Consider the following 16648-nt stretch of genomic DNA (forward strand, 5'->3'; position numbering starts at 1 on the left):
AAAAGCCAAAATCTAAACAAATCAGACTGTATGATGGCAACATTCAATGCCAGCTAACAGTGGAGCAAACACTAAAGACGTTTTAAGAAAAAAAGTGTGTGTTGGGGATTTTTGTGTAACTAGTTCTTATTGATTGATTTTTTTTCCGAAACTCAAAACATGACTTTATTTGCAGATAGTATTTTTTACAAAGTTATTCAGGTAAAATGAGTTTATTAAAATGAATTCTGTTTTGGTGTATGTGTATGATAAGAACATCTTTTTTTATTGAATCACTGTGAGATACATTTATGAAGCTCTTATGTTTGAGTTTCAGTCATACAATGATCGAACACTCACCCCTCCATCAGTGCATATTTTCCACCACCAGTTTCCCCAGTATCCCCTCCCCCATCCCAAACCTCCCCCTGACTCTATGGCAGACAATTTCCCCCATACTCTCTTTCTACTTTGGGGCATTATGGTTGGCAACATAGATACTGAAGGGCTATCACATTTGGTCCTTTATCTACTTTCAGCACACACCTCCCATCCTGAATGATTCCTCCAACCATCATTTACTTAGTGATCCCTTCTCTATTCCAGCTGCCTTCTCCCTCAGCTCATGAGGCAGGCTTCCAACTTCCAACTATGGAGCAATATTCTTAGCCCTTGTGTCTACTGTACTTGGGTGTCAGTCTCATATTATGTTATTTTGTATTCCACAAATGAGTGCAGTCTGTTCCTCTCTTTCTGATTCATTTCACTTGATATCACGCATGATACTCTCCATGACCATTCACTTATAAGCAAACTTCGTGACTTCATCTTTCCTAACAGCTGCATAGTATTCCATTGTGTAGATGTGCCAAAGTTTCTTTAACCAGTCATCTATTCTTGTGCACTTAGGTTGTTTCCAGATTCTGGCTATTGTGAACAGTGCTGCAATGAACATACAGATGCAGATGTCATTTCTATTGTGCTTTTTTGCAGCCTCGGGATATAGTTTCAGAAGTGGTATTGCGGGGTCATATGGGTAACTAGTTATTCTTAAGGTGAAAAAGCATCAAGAATACATTTTGGAATCTGCAAAAACCCAAAGTTCTTGCTTCCAAGAACTTTCTTTCCTCTAGACTTTATAAGGGACAAGATTTACTTAACTAATGAACATTCACAGGAACTCACAAAATGACCCCTTGTTGAACACAAAACACTTTCACTGAAGAACCAAATATAATAAGGAGAGAGATAAAAAGGAAACAAATAATAGGCAAATATGAGATGTTGTGAAAATGCAGAAGTAGCAAAATGTCCATCAAATGGGAGAATGAAGAGAGAAGGTGGATAAAAGTAGAAGCCAGCTGATTGTTTTGTATCTAACAACTTGAAGTCAAAAGGTACTTAAAGTACAACTAACAAAATTTAAATTCTTGCACACAAAAACCCCCACTATTTAGATATCAGAAGACAAGCTATTGAGTGTAAGAAAATATTTGTAAAGTCTGTCTCTGATAAAGACCTACATAGAGAATGTGGGGAGAACTCTTACAACTCAACAATAACGAGATAAACGGGTGTTAGATTTTGGTTTTAGAGCCAAACCCAGCATGCACAGGAACTGATACTGGTTCAATGGGTCAGGGGTCACACCTAGGAGTGCTCAGGGGACCATGTGGTGCCTGAGATCGAACCCAGGACCTCACACATGCCAGGCAATGCTCTACCACTGAATCACTTTTCTGGCACATAAACACATTTTAAAACATGCAAAGGACTTGAATAGATTTTTCTGAATAAGATGGACAAAAGATCAGTAGTACATGAAAAGAAACACTACATCGTTAGTCACTAGAAAAATGCAAATCAAAATCACAAGACACCAATTCACACCCAATCATATGAAAATGACTAGATCTGGCAAAGATGGACTGAAATTAGAAGACTGGCAAAAATATAAAATGGTGCAATATCTGTGGAAAATTGGCAGTCTCTCAAAAAAGATTGAGTATAGAGTTAATAGGTAATCCAGCATGTCCACTCCTAGATATGATACCTGAAAGAACGTCAAGCTGGAAGATATAGACCATGATGACGTGAGTCTTGTGAATTTACCTCCATCCCTGCATGAACACTGAATCTACATGAACCCAGAAATTTCCTCTGAAAGACAATATCTAAGCAAATGCACAAGAGCAAAGACCCATATTAAAGTGGGTCTTGGCCTGCCTCTACTTAGAACAAAAAAGTGGGCTTGGAAGACCAAAACAGGATTGAGAAAAATCCATTATATCATTTATTCCTGAACATCAGGTTGATTTTTTTAATTTAACTTTATTTAATTTTGTATTTAACTTTTCATTCTTTGCTTTTGTTTTATATTCTTTTCCCTTTATTTATGTGCTTGTTTGTTTATTTTTGCTTTTTGGGTCACACCCAGCGATGCACAGGGGTTACTCCTCACTCTTCACTCAGGAATTACTCCTGGTGGTGCTCGGGGGACCATATGGGATGCTGGGAATTGACCGACCCCGGGTTGGCCGTGTGCAAGGCAAATGCCCTTCCCACTGTGCTATCACTCTAGCCCCTCGTTTCCCTTTAATATGAGTTTACTTTCAACATATTCATTAATTTATAAATGGCAAAGAAAAACAGGGTTGAGAGACCCATCCCACCCCTTCATTCCCCAACACCACCTGGTCTTCTGAGCATGAATGGGTGCAGGACTAGAGGGTCCCGAGCCCTGTCGTGGGGGTCTGGGTAATCCCCCATCCACTGGGCCCAAACAGCACCGCATCCTCTTGCCCCCCTGAGATACTAGCTTAAGAAGAATGCCATGGAGGGGCCCACTTTGGCATGGCAAAGCTCCTGCCTTGCAGTGCAGGTGTGAGGCTGCAAATTCGATCCAGGCTGCATCTAGTAATAACCAGGAGGGCACGCAATGCTGAGGATCACGCTGGTGTTGACTGTCTGCGTGGCATGCACTTTAACCCTTGTACTACCTCTGTCTCTTTTATTGTGCAGTTATTTACATTTTGGGGGTTGGGTCACATTCAGCAGTGCCCAGGGGCATACCTCTGGATCTGTGCTCAGGAATCATTCCAGGCTGGACTCAGGGGAAGATATTTGGGTGCCAGGAAATAGAACCTGGGTTGGTGACATGCAAAGCAAGTGTCCTACCCACTGTACTAGCTCTCCAATCTTCCAGGAGAGTATATTTTAGAAGTTCTTATCACAAGAGAAAAATTGTAACTATAGAAGAGGTGACTGTTTGCTAGACTTTTGATAAGGACTATTTTATAATAAATACAAGCATCAACTGATTAGTTTCTACACTAGAAACTAATCAAATGTATGTTCATATGTTCATATGAAAAGGAAAGGAAAAAGATCCCCATGACTCTTCTTGTCCCTCCAGAAAATTATAATAAATAATAAAAATAATAACCCTACCTCCATTTCCGGCTCTCTGAGGACTCAGAGAAGGGAATGGACTAAACTGGACTAGAATCTTGGCACCAACTCAGTTTGGAGTCCAAGCCAGAGCTGGTACTTCCATAACCAAATACCAAAGAAAAAGCAGTCATACATGGTAAGCTTGATTCTTATGTTTTTAAAAATATATTTTTTTAATTTTTATTAGCGAAACACCATGAGGTACAGTCGTAGACTTACAAATTTTTGTGCTTGGGTTTCAATTATACAATGATTAAATACCCATCCCTCCACCAGTGCCCATTTTCCACCACCACGGATCCCAGTATCCCTCCCACCCCCAATCCCCCCCATCCCACCCTGCCTCTGTGGCAGGGCATTCCCTTTGTTCTCTCTCTCTCCTTTTGAGTGTTGTGGCTTGCAAAAGAGGCATTGAGAGGCAATCATGTTCAGCCTATAGTCTACTTTCAGCGTTAGAAAAGATCAAGTCATGAAATTTACATACAAGTGGTACTACATGGAAAGTATCATGCTAAAAATATTTTTAGGGTCAGAAAGATAGTACAGCAGGTAGGATACTTGCCTTGCATGCTGCTGACCCAGGTTCAATCCTGGGCATCCTATATAGTCCCCTGAGCAGCCCCAGAAGTAATCCCTGAGAGCAGAGCCAGGAGTAGCCCCTAGGCAGCACAAGATGTGTCCCAAACACAAAACAAAATGATAATAAAATGTTTTATGCTTCAGCCTCTGTACTAAAAGGAATACTCATGAACTCACCTAACCTTATTAGCCTCCCAAGTGGCACTTCCTATTCCCCCAGGTCTGCAAACATTCAGCTGAGATTTAGCAAGTTACAACAATTCTCTGGACATACAAGCAGGAGTGACTCATGATATTAAATGTTAGCAATAATCATTTAGAAAATTTAACATTTATTTTTGGAAATTAAAAACGATTTGGTTTAACTGGGAGAAAGAAGAAGCATTTGCGCCACAGGGAACAGAAAACAAAGATTGACAGAAGGTAAGAACGCCGCCAGCAATAAAGCATGCCGAAAGGTTGCAACTGTTCCAGAAGCAAGACAGTTCCTGGACAGATTTCAGGAAAAAGAACTGGAGGCACTAGACTTCAAAAACAAGTCCACATGATTCCAGTTTCTACCCACTAACCACTTTCCCAGACCACTTGTCATGAATGACAAGTTCGTGGTATCTTTAATAGATAACAGCTCTTAAAATTCAATCAGAAAAAGATAAAAGTTTCCCCCAAGAAGTAAAAACAGGGGTGGGTGTTTGCCTTGCATGCAGCCAACCCGGGTTCAATTCCCAGCATCCCATATGGTTCCCTGAGCACCGCCAGGAGTAATTCCTGAGTTCATGAACCAGGAGTAACCCCTTTGCATCACGGGATGTGACCCAAAAAGAAAAAAAAAGTAGAAACAAAGTACAAAGATGCAATTTAGAAAGAAAGGGGAGGGTGGGAGGAAATACAACTGGTCATTATAAACATGGAGAAATTCTCTCCCTCACCAATATTCAGAAAAAGACAAATTAAAACGGGAGATGATTTTTCACTGGCAAAGATTCAATTTCTCTCATGTGAGAATATCTGTTAGGTGTCTTTGATTAAGAGGCAGAGCTACAGAATTTCACACCGTCCACTCTAGAGGACTACTTTCTCAGCTTGGAATTTGAGTGGAGGGATGGTCCATTGGGGGCTCTAACCCAGGCCCAGAGCATTCTGGTATGAGCAAAGGACCCAAAGTTTGTCAGCTAAACAAATGACAGGGGTTCAGGAGCATTGCCTTCACCAGAAGTGGGGCTGATGGACAGAATCGAGATATTCCACCTGCTAAGATGAAGCTGAAGACTCTCACATGCTCACTCACCTCCTTCCTGAAATGCAATCAGACCAGCTGCTCCCCAGAGCCATGCCCTTGACCTGGTATTCCCTGTGTCTGTTTTGTTCGTGGGGGAGGGTCTAACTGAGGTGTAATTGGTACATTCGATCCAGAAATACAAGACAATGAGTAGATGTATTGCAAAATGATCAGGCATTAGGTCTAGGCAACGTTCATCACCATTTTTTTTTTGTGATGAGAACTTTTACAAACAATTCTCTTGCAAGCTGGGGATCCCAGTGCTATGGAGACAAACAAGCCAAAAACTCTCTTAGTTACTGTCAAATGATCCAGAGAGCATAACTAATAAGTCACCAGGCTGCACATAACAGAAGTTTGTGCCTTTGGTCACATTTAAACTTTGACAAAGGAGCCTTGAGAAAACAGAGACGCTACTCTGTGTGCATGAAGGCATTTTGGTCACAGTTTTATTTCTGAGTGAAGAATTGGACACTGATCTCACCGCAGGGACCTGCTTCTCTGTGTTTCAGAGGATTCTTCTGTCTTGCCAGAGGCTATGAAGTTGTCAGCAATGAAAACAAAAAAAAAGCAACATCTTTGATTTTCATTTTTCTGTGGGTTTGTTTTTTTGTTTTTGTTTTGTTTGGGGAGGCTACACTCAGTAGTTCTCAAGGCTTACTCCTACCTCTGCTCTCAGGGACTACTCCTGCAGGGCACAGGTGAACTTAGGGGGTTCTAGGAATCGAATCCAGGTTAAACTGTGTGCAAAGTGAGTGCCTGACCGGCTGTACTATTTCTCTGGCCTTTGCAGGACACACCTTGACATAGGAAAGTAACTACAAAATCATCTTAACCTGGAAAATGCTTCTTCACAGAGCATGTGCAGTTTGTAAAGGAGTCGGAGGGGGTAGAGAGTCTCACTCACTTTCCCTCCTAAAAATGCTGCCATCAAGCTCAGATAGAGAAGAGAGCACCAAATAAAGGGTGTTGGGAAGATCCTCCCAGGATGGGAGATGCATGCTGAAAGTAGACTATAGACCGAACATGATTGCCACTCAATGCCTCTTTTGCAAACTACAGCACACAAAAGGAGAGAGAGAACAAAAGGGAATGACCTGCCACAGAGGCAGGGTGAGATTGGGGGGATGGGGGTGGGAGGGATACTGGGATTAGTGGTGGTGGAGAATGGGCACTGGTGGAGGGGTGGGTACTCAATCATTGTATAACTGAAACCCAAGCATGAAAGTTTGTAAGTCTACAACTGTACCTCATGGTGTTTCACTAATAAAAATTTTAAAAAATAAAGAAAAATGCTGCCATTGAGAATGTGGCCATCCTGTCACCTCTTTCTCTAAATGTTCAGAAGGCACCTGGAGGGATTCAAGCTCAACCCAAGGAAGAACTTCCTGACTGGGGAGCAGTTGGAGAGTCTGGACTGGATCTTCTGCTTCCTGTCTCGAGGTCAGCTGACTTCCGCCTGGTTGACAAGGCACCACCACTAGAACCTGAAGGGGAGGAAGTCCCAGTCAGTGGGAGACTATGTCCCCTCCCATCTCTGGCCTGCATTTCCTCATCCCTCATGGGAGGATGCTAAGGACTGTGTTGACCAAGGAGACCTGCTGGAGCTTCTGTTGGGGCATCTTTGGACCTTTAACTCAGCTCTCTCTTCTATCACAAGATGGATCCAGCCTCTCAGAGGGGAAATCTCACCTGGACATCCTGCTGAGTCCAGGGATCCCAAGGCCAAGGTCATCTGCTGTGACCAGGTACCTCAGCCAAAGCAACACCTTGTGCCATCCATTCTGGACAGCCCTGGTGAAGGCAGGTCTACCAGATGTCCCTGGAGGTGATGGCCCTCAAGAATGAAGGTCTCTCTCCTTACTTCATGGGGCAGGGGATGCTAGGACTGACCCCACTCTCCGTGCTCCCCTAGCCCTCCCCCTTTTTATCAGGATGCTCTCAGGGAGCACCTCTTTGCACTGCCACCCCTCACCTGGCTATTCAAAGCTGACTGTCTCCCCTTCCTACACCCGTGCTGGGCCTTCAAGATCTTACAGAGTCAGGAAAGATGGTGTCTGATCTAATAGCCCTCCCTCACCCTTTCTACAGATGAGAACAACTGAGGCTCAAAGAGGGTCAACACCTGCCCAAGATCACAGGCCACATAAGGGGTGCATGCAGGTCTAGGGTCTTAGCCCCTTGGGTCCAGGGTCAGCACACACCCACCCACAGTTCTTGCTTAAGTAACTGCAGGAAGGCTCTGAGGCAGGGGGTGGAGCTGGGATGAGGCAGAAATGAACCACTCCATCCACTCCCTCTCCTTCCTCCCCTGACTCAGCTGCTCGTACCTACCTGGGACTGCAGGTGTTAATTTAGGGGCCCCTAGGCACTGGTCTTAATAGGTGCTGGGAGCAGAAACATGAGATTCGGGAGCCTCCTCTTTCTGGTGGCCCTCCTGGCTTTGGGAAATCAGCTGCCGGCTGCCCTGGGCAGAAGGAAGATCGGTAAGTGTGGGAAGGTTCCTCTGCTCCTCAAGCCTGGCGCTTTCTACCTCTGGCAGGAGAAAAAGGGTCTGGGGGGACTCAGGTAGCCGAGTATGTGTGTGTGTGTGTGTGTGTGTGTACATGTGTGTGTACGCATGTGTCTCTGTGTCTGTGTATGTGCATGTTGTTTGTGTGTCTGTATTGGGTGTCTGTGTGTTTGTATGTGTGTCTGTGTGTTTGTATGTGTGCTGTGTGTATACATGTGTGTGCGTACGCATGTGTCTGTGTGTGTCTGTGTGTGTCTGTGTATGTGCATGTGTGTTTGTGTGTCTGAGTTTGTGTGTGTGTCTGTGTGTGTCTGTGTGTCTGTGTGTGCTGTGTGTGTGTCTGTGTCTGTGTGTGTGTTTGTGTTTGTGTGTCTGTGTGCTTGTGTGTGTGCTGTGTATGTGTGTTTCGGATATCAGCGCTCAATGTCGCCAGCAGCCTGTGTGATTTATGTGTCTGCGTGCTTGTCCTAAGACCTCATCTCCTGGTGAATGTGTTCTGCCATTTTCTCGGTACTTCTCTGGCCCATATGTCCCCCGAGTGAGACCAGGCTTTGCTGGGACAGGCACAGGAGGTCCCACTGGTCTGGGACATTCAGGTCTGCACACATGCACGCAGAGTGTGTGCGCCCGGGAGCCTACGCTCCTGTGAACAGAGTAGCTCTGGGCCCCTGACGGCGGGCGGGCACGGGAAGGACCTTGCTGGCTGGCATCCTCCCCACCTGGTTTCTGTCCTCTCTGTCCAAGGGGCTCAGGAGTCCCTCAGGGGCTCCTCTCCCTCCTCCTCCTCCTCCTCCTCCTCCTCCTCCTCTTCCTCCTCCTCCTCCTCCTCCTCCTATTCCTCCTCCTCCTCCTCCTCCTCCTCCTCCTCCTCCTCCTCTTCCTCCTCTTCCTCCGCAAGTGTGGAGCAGGTGGTAAATTTTGGGAGCTGCTGAGAGAAACCCCCAGACCCAACCCTGCTGCTCAGAGGCAAGAGAGGCCCTGGGCAGGACCTGGTGAAGCCCCTCTCAGGTGAGGGCCCCTGCGGGGGACACTTGGCACCCCACAGCCTCATCTGAGCCCTCCCCTGATCCTCGCCCATGAGACAGGTGCCGGGGATCTCCTCCCCTCCCACTGGGGTGTCAGAAGTTGGCAGGTGGCAGGGTGGAGGAAGGGAGGCCTCCCCCGGAACATTTTGGGTGTTTCCACATGAAGAGTCTGGTACCACCCCTGGTAAACAGTAGGTGCCTAACTAATGTTTCCAGTGGGAAGGGTGACAAGGTGAGGGCCAGTGTGGCATTGCCTGCGGGATTGAGGGGTGGCTGTGCACGCATCTGGATGTTTCTGCACGTGCTCACACATAGGCTTGGTCCAGAAGTAGCCGAGCCTGCGTGTGGGCCCAGTTATATGCGTCTGTGGGTGCAGCGGGGGCGTGGCCTGGCCTGGAGCCTCAGATCTGGGTGTGTGTGTGTGTGTGTGTGTGTGTGTGTGTGTGTGTGTATTTCCTGTGGGCCTACGTGGCTGTTTATATAAACACCACCTGGGAGCATCTGGATGCTTGTCTGGGTGACTCGCACGGGGGCACAGGCATCATCATTCAACCCACCTGAAGTCGGTCTTTGTCAATCAAAAGAGGCCGTAAATAGAAAAGCAGCTGAGGAAGGCCAGCTACAAATGCTGCACAGTGGCGGGTGGCGTGTTCTCGGGCATGCAGCATCTCTGCATCTCTGCGGGGTGGAGACACGTGTGTAACTGAACCTGGTCCTGGGCATGTCTCAATGACCCCTGTGCCCCTGTCAGGTTGCCAGGAACGGAGTGTCTGAGAGCCAGGAGCTGGGCTCCAGGGAAGGTTCTGGAAGGACCTTTGTGTAGTAGCCAGCCCCCCACGCTGACCCTGAGCGTGCCAGACTTTTCTCTCGTCCTCCAATCTCTGCTGTCACCTTGCTCTCCTGTGACAAACCAGGAGAGACAAAGTCATCTGTCTGTTCCTTCAGACGCCACCCCTGGCCCCCGATTCCAGATCTCCCTGGCTGTCCCCTGCTCCATTCCACCCAGCCCATGGGGAGTGCCCCCCTCCCTTTTGAATTCAGGGGCTCCCTTGGGTTCTTGGGCCCAAGCAGCTCTGCTCAGAGGGTCTGACAGGGCCCCTGCCACTGCACCCCCAGTCTGGGTGGAAGCGACGTTGGTTCTAGTCAGGGGCTCCCCACTTGGCTAAGTGTTCTCGCTCCAGTAGGACCCAGCAATCCATTCTCTGGCCATTTAGGTGGACTCGGTCTTCCTTTTTTTTTTCTACTTTGATTACATTCATTATTTCGACAAAAGATGCACCATTATTGTTTAGAGTTTACACCCAACAATCAGAACTGCTGAAAAGGCATTGTGACATAATTTGTTTTCTACAGCTGGTTATGAGAGCAATAGCGGCCGTGTGATTTTGGATTTCTGATATTTTACTTATTAAGTCTAAAGGGATTTCTGCCAAGAGCCAGATAATTACGAGATTGGTTTCTGTGCCTCTGGAGCCATGGCCGTGCCAGAGAGCCACTCATGGGGGGCAACTCGTGAGCTTGGTAGGGCGTGCAGGACAAGCCAGGAACGCCCCCCTTCCCATGAGGTTGCAGTTGCCCCGTCACTGGACTCAGTGTTTCTGTCTGAACCAGCAGGGTCCAGGGGGAGTTGCAGGGAAGAGCAGAGACCAGTCCCCAGCTCTGAGGCTCAAATGCCACCAACGCAGTAGGAACGCGCGAGCTGGTAGAGGAAGCCTCAGCCAGCACGGCCCTCTGTGTGTCCCAGCAGCCTCGTTTCCAAGTGTTTCCCCCCTAAACGGAGGGAGACGGCTGCTCCCAGCCCCCCATGTGGTTCTGGAAACAGCCCTGTGTCAGGAAGAGGCCCTGCATCTCCGGGACAGAACCTCCTGCAGCCGCAGAGATTGCGGGTGGACCAGTGACAGGGAAGCCTGGTCTCACTTCCCAAACCTTTGCTGCAAGAGGTGTTGGGGCCCAGGGCTCTGGGTCAGGAGTTTGGCTTGCAAGCAGTGTGGGCATCACCCACGGCGGGAACCCAGCCCGGCTGAGGGTCCCACTCTGGAGCATGTGGAGGTGGGGGGCAACCTCCTTCCCCAGGGTCCTCTGCAGACCAGACATGCGGTTTCCCCTAAGCCCTGACAAATCCCTGGGTGAGTGGGTGGAGGGAGGGGGGCGGCCGAGAGCACAGCACCCACCAAGCTCTGCCCAGGGGCTAGTGTGGAGAGAACCGGGGGGCCACCCAGTCCACAGGGTGAGGGCGATGAAGCGAGAGTCAGACCAGGCGGTGCTGAGGTTGTGGGGTCCTGGGGAGATGTGGAGCTCCCACCCCTCGACCGACCCCAAAAGAAACAAGACCCCATTCTTCGCCAAAACACAGGCAGGAAGGGAGGGAGGACTCCTCCTCGGACCCGGTGGCTTCTAGGGGTGCTGGAACTCAGAACTGCCTCCAGCTGCAAGGTTTTGGGGGTGGGGGGCTGTCTTACAGAGAAATTGGGGGGCTGCCCACCGGATGACGCGCCCTGCCTCTCGGTCCCCGACCAGTGCATGGATGACAGCCAGTGTCCCTCCACCATGAAATGCTGCTCCCGGGCCTGCTTCCGCCAGTGCGTCCCCAGGGTCTCAGGTGAGGGTCTGCCAGCGCGCCCCCTAGCTCCCCTCAACGCGCCCCACCCCCCACAGTTCGCCCCACCTCCCATCTCGCCCCCACCTTGCCCCATAACTCGTCCTCCCCACCCCTCCCCCTCCTGCCCTCCCCCGCCCACCGGGGCTCACTCTGCCCTCTGCCGCAGTAAAGCGGGGCCTCTGCCCCCAAGACCTCCTGCACTGCCTCAGCCCTGTGCAGCACCTCTGTCAGCGTGACTCTGACTGCTCCGGCTCCAAGAGGTGCTGCCTGGCCGCCTGCGGCAGAGACTGCCGCAGCCCCCTCAAAGGTAGGACCCCAGCTGCTCCCAGGGCAGCAGGAAGTGCAGGAGTGGAAGGGCTGGGAGGGGCGAGGTTCAGGTGCCCTAGGAACTGGGATCCTCCTTGGTACTGAGTTTGCTCTTACCTGGACACCGGCCTCTAAAGGGGCCCCTGGTGCAGAGAGGGAGGGGAAGGGGGTGGTCTTCCTGGGAGAGGATTAACCTTTTTTCCTTTTCTTAGGCTAATTGGGTCTCCAGATGCAAGGCTGGACCTCAGGATGGGATCCCCAGCAGGAAGAGATGACTATGGGGTCGTTCTCTCCAAGCCTTGACTGACTTGTCTCTGCCGTGACCCCTGAGGACATTCTTCCCTCACCCCTGCCTGAGCTTGGCCCCCACCATGTCGCCATGTCTGTGCCTGGGGTTTCCCCCTTTCAGCTCCCCCTCAGGCAAACCCCTCCTGGGGAGCCCTGAACCCTCCCGAAAAGCACCACCCACCCACCTCCAGGCCTGTTCTAAGCAGTTTCTGAACATCAGTCCTTGGGTGATTCCCCCGCTCCTGGAAAGAGCACCCCAGCTTTTGTGTCCTGCTCCTGCAACTGCTTATCGAACGTTGTCAGTTTGGTATGTAAATAAACTCGGTTCCAAAGAAAAACTTGATATGGCCACTCCGAGCAGGTCCTTGGCTACAGAGAATGTAACTAAATATCACGGTGAGGCAGCAAACCCAGGCACGTTCCACGGAACTAAACCTTGCCAGAAGAAGTGGTGGAATGATGCAGTTTATTTTAGGCCACACGTTGCCTGCTGGCCAGGCCTGCTCCCCACGGGCTGTCCTGAAGGAAGGTAGTGGCATAGCAGAGATTAAAAACTCCTCCTCAGGGCTGGAGCAATAGCACAGCGGGTAGGGCATTGGCCTTGCACGCGGCCGACCTGTGTACGATTCCCAGCATCCCATATGGTCCTCTGAGCACCACCAGGAGTAATTCCTGAGTGCAGAGCCAGGAGTAACCCCTGTGCATTGCCGGGTGTGACCCAAAAAGCAAAATAAAATAAAATAAAAGCTCCTCCTCCATGGATCCTCCCAGGATGGGAGATGCATGCTGAAAGTAGACTCTAGACCGAACATGATTGCCACTCAATGCCTCCTTTGCAAACCACAGCACCCAAAAGGAGAGAGAGAACAAAAGGGGATGTCCTGCCACAGAGGCAGGGTGGGATGGGGGATGGGGGGGGCGGGGGGATGGGGGGAGGGCTACTGGGATCCGTGGTGGTGGAGAATGGGCACTGGTGGAGGGATGGGTACTCGATCATTGTATAACTGAAGCTCAAGCACGAAAATTTGTAAGTCTACAACTATACCTCATGGTGTTTCACTAATAAAAATTTTTTTAAAAAATCATATGTGCCAGGGAAGTAGTACAGTAAGTAAGGTGTTTAGCATACACTTCATATGTTCCCCCTCACCCCCAAACCCTATCAGAAATTATCCCTATCTCTGTAGTCCAGGAGCAAGCCCTGAGCATAGTTGGGTGTGGCCCACCCCCCAAATAAATTAATAATAAAACAATTTTAAAAAAACTCCTCCTCCATGAGGCTGGAGAGATAGCATAGCAGGTAGGGCACGTGGCCCACCTGGGTTCAACCTCCACTATCCCATATGCTCGCCCCAACCCTCCCCCTTGCACCACCAGTAGGAACTCCTGAGTACAGAGCCAGGAGTAAGCACTGAATGTCACGGGGTGTAGCACCCAAACCAAACTATCAATAAATAAATACCAATAAAAAATTGCCCTCCAGTGCAGATGTTGGCCCAGATGTAATCAGAAAAAGCCACCGGAAAGTTCTCTCCCGTCACATCACCATTGCCTCTGCACCCTAGATCTCTTCAGATTCCACATTTAGGGAGAGGGGACCGGGAGCCTGCCATGTCGTCACTTAGGGATGGGCCTCGTCCAGCATGGGGTGAGGCTGCTATTCAAGACATCGTTTGTGACTCTGTAGACAGACCCTCAGCAGGCAAAGTAGGGGTGCATCCCCAGGGGAGTCCCAAACCTGCTGCTGGCTCTCTCCCTGAAGTCCAGGACTCACTTTGAGAAGAAGAGAGGCACAGGAAGCTCCCCCTTGTCCATCTCCTGGACCTCCCTGTGTGCCTGAAGTCGCTGGCCCAGGCTGTCCCTGGGTGGTGGATGTGGGAGCCGAGGCTTCTTTCTGGTCTCTGGGCATACACACGGCTCTCGGTACCTGTGTGTCTGTGGGGAGACTGAAAGAATTCCCTGTCCTCACTGCCCGCAGCTTCCAGTGGGATCCAAATTCCCTGAATGTGGGCTCCAGAGCACTGTAGCACTGTCGCACTGTCCTCTCGTTATTCATCGATCTGCTCGAGCAGGCACCAGTAATGTCTCCATTGTGAGACTTGTTGTTACTGTTTTGGGCATATTGAATACTGCACGGGGAGCTTGCCAGGCTCTGCTATGCGGGCGGGATACTCTCAGTAGCTTGCTGGGTTCTCCGAGAGGGATGGAGGAATCAAACCGGATTGGCTGCGTGCAAGGCAAACGCCCTACCTGCTGTGATAGGATGCTAATTGCATGGATGCCAGGAGAGGCTGACAGGGGCAGGAGGACAGGCGAGAAATTGCTATTTCCCTCTGAGTTCCAGTGTTTCCTTTCTTCTTTTGGACAGCAACTGGTGGAGGCCCTTTGACAAGGGGCTTCCAAAGGCATGCAGTGATATGGGCGAGGGGTATCGCCATAGGACCAAAATGCAGACTCAACAACACTGAACACATGAGATGGAAGTTGTGACCTCTGGAACTTTGTAATGTGCCTGTCGGGTTGACAGGTGTGGATGGAGAGGGAATATGGGAACCCTGGTGGAGGGAAGCCGATCCTTGTGGTGGTGGGGTTCATGTTGAACTGTTACATGCCTCAAAGTAAATCACAGTTCTTTAATACAAATTTTTAAAATTAAAAAAAAAAAAAGAAGACCTAACAAACATGCAGGATAAAGGGAAGGTAGAAAACACTGTTGCTAGGGCAGGAACACCACATGCTAGTTATCACCACCCCTAACCTGTGCGGTTTTGTCCCCATTTTACAGATGAAGAAGGTAAGGAAGAATTCAAGAGACGGGCCGGAGAGACAGTACAGTGGGGAGGGCGCTTGCCTTGCAGTGGCCAACCTGGGTTCCCGACCAGGAGTCACTCCTGAGCACAGAGCCAGGAGTAAGCTGAGCACAGTTGGTATGACCCAACTCTCTCCCTGGAACCCTCTGTGGCCCAGAAAAGAAAAAAAAAAGTATAATTCAAGAGGTGACATCACAGGTCACACATCCATCTGCTGGTAAGGACAGGTTTCGGAGTCAGCGTATCAGTTACCAACTGCTGTGACAAAGCCCTGCACACACCCCGTCTCACAGCCCCCGCAGGCTTAGGAATCGTAGCTGTGTCCTGGGCTTCAGGGTTGAAGGAAGGAGGTGGTTCTGGCGAAGGTGGGGGGGGGGGGGGTGGCCAAGAGCTGCCTTCAAGGTCGTGGTGGCTGGCTGGCTGAGCTTCAGCTCCTGGAAGGTGCTGGGCTGAGCCTGCAGCTCGGGCAGGTTGTCATGGAAAATCACCCGCCTCACCTTGTCCTTCCGGCACTGCAACTTGCAGGAAGCCGCAGCCCTGCACAGACTCTGGGAAGTGACATTCCGTCAGGAGGAATTGGGTCAGTGCTGACCTCACGCAAGCCGAAGGGGTGACCCGAGAACCCGATGAACACAGGGAAGAGGGCAGAGGAGATGTTCTAGAACCTTCTGCCACACCCATATCCATTTAATCCCATATCTATTTAATTCCTTTGGATTTTCTGCCACATCAAGCTTCTCTTGGTGACCAGGTGACTGAAAGAACATTGGGGGGGACCCATTCTGCGCCCCGAAAAGGACCCGGCTCTCCATTGAGCCCCACAGCTCTGCCTGCCCCTCCCCCACGACACACCTCTCACTCAGATTCCTTCCGTCCTGTTCACCTCCCATCACGTGATCCGGGGATGACATCAGACTCTGTTCCTTTGTACCCTGGAAAAACAGGTCTGTCTTTCCTCTTTTGGGAAGTGACCTTGACCTCCGCAATTCCACCGGAAAAAAATCCTGTATTGGGAAGGCATTGAAGATCACCCAGAGAGTATTGTGCCAGGAAGTGGGAGGCCTACTTTTCGGCAGCCCTGCCTCGGTTTCCCTTTGGGAATGTGAGGGCTTTGGGCAAGAGGATTGCCCTGCTCTTCCTGCTCTAACTCCTAACTTTGAGGGAAGAACTGAAAGTGCAGAACCTGCCTATGTGGCTACTGAGCGCAGAAACTGTCATTTGTTCCAAATGCGATTTACAGTCAGAAGGAGCAGGCAGGTTCTAAGTGATTCCCAGTGTCCCAAGTCCCTCCAAAGTCTCCTCCTCCTGCAGTCGAGGAAGACCAGAGAATTTGCTGATTTTGGGTGAAAGAGGGTGGGCCTGGCCAAAGCAGGTGGGCCTTTGCCAGCAGGGCAGTTTCTCTAACTGGTCCCAGACAGGACGAAAGCAGATACCCACATTGTGAACTGCCAATGGCCACAAAATAAGGAGCTTCAAGCAGTGCTGGAGTGATAGTACAGCAGGGAGGGCATTTGCCTTGCACACGGCCGAGCCGGGTTCGATTCCCAGCATCCCATATGGTCCCCTGAGCACCGCCAGGAATAATTCCTGAGTGCAGAGCCAGGAGTAATCCCTGTATATCGCTGGGTGTGACCCAAAAAGCCAAAAACCAAACAAATAAAGAAGCTTCAAGGGGCTGGATCGATAGCACAGCGGGTAGGGCATTTGCTTTGCACGAGGCCAACCCGGGTTCTATTCCCAGCTTCCCATATGGTCCCCTGAGCACCGCCAGGAGTAATTCCTGAATGCAGAGCCAGAAGTAATCCCTGAGCATCGCCG

The 16648-nt window shown here is 49.9% G+C and overlaps 1 protein-coding gene across 1 annotated transcript; it reads left to right on the forward strand.

Moving 5' to 3' along the window:
- Positions 1–7611: 7611 nt before the first annotated feature.
- On the forward strand, positions 7612–12017 carry WFDC5 (WAP four-disulfide core domain 5). The gene is made up of 4 exons (XM_056121985.1): positions 7612–7776; positions 11289–11426; positions 11593–11733; positions 11945–12017. The coding sequence occupies exons 1-4, from the start codon at positions 7692–7694 to the stop codon at positions 11947–11949; spliced, it is 369 nt and encodes a 122-aa protein (XP_055977960.1). The 5' UTR covers positions 7612–7691; the 3' UTR covers positions 11950–12017.
- Positions 12018–16648: the final 4631 nt, after the last annotated feature.

The sequence above is a fragment of the Sorex fumeus genome, unplaced genomic scaffold, assembly GCF_029834395.1.
Source record: "Sorex fumeus unplaced genomic scaffold, SorFum_2.1 ptg000044l, whole genome shotgun sequence".
In the NCBI taxonomy this organism is placed as follows: Eukaryota; Metazoa; Chordata; class Mammalia; order Eulipotyphla; family Soricidae; genus Sorex; species Sorex fumeus.

Excerpts from the sequence above, each read along its gene's own strand:
- WFDC5 (XM_056121985.1), top strand. The coding sequence starts at position 7,692 with ATGAGATTCGGGAGCCTCCTCTTTCTGGTGGCCCTCCTGGCTTTGGGA. Across the intron at positions 7,777-11,288 it reads CCTGGGCAGAAGGAAGATCG|AGAAATTGGGGGGCTGCCCA; the intron begins GTAAGTGTGGGA and ends GCTGTCTTACAG. Across the intron at positions 11,427-11,592 it reads GTGCGTCCCCAGGGTCTCAG|TAAAGCGGGGCCTCTGCCCC; the intron begins GTGAGGGTCTGC and ends CCTCTGCCGCAG.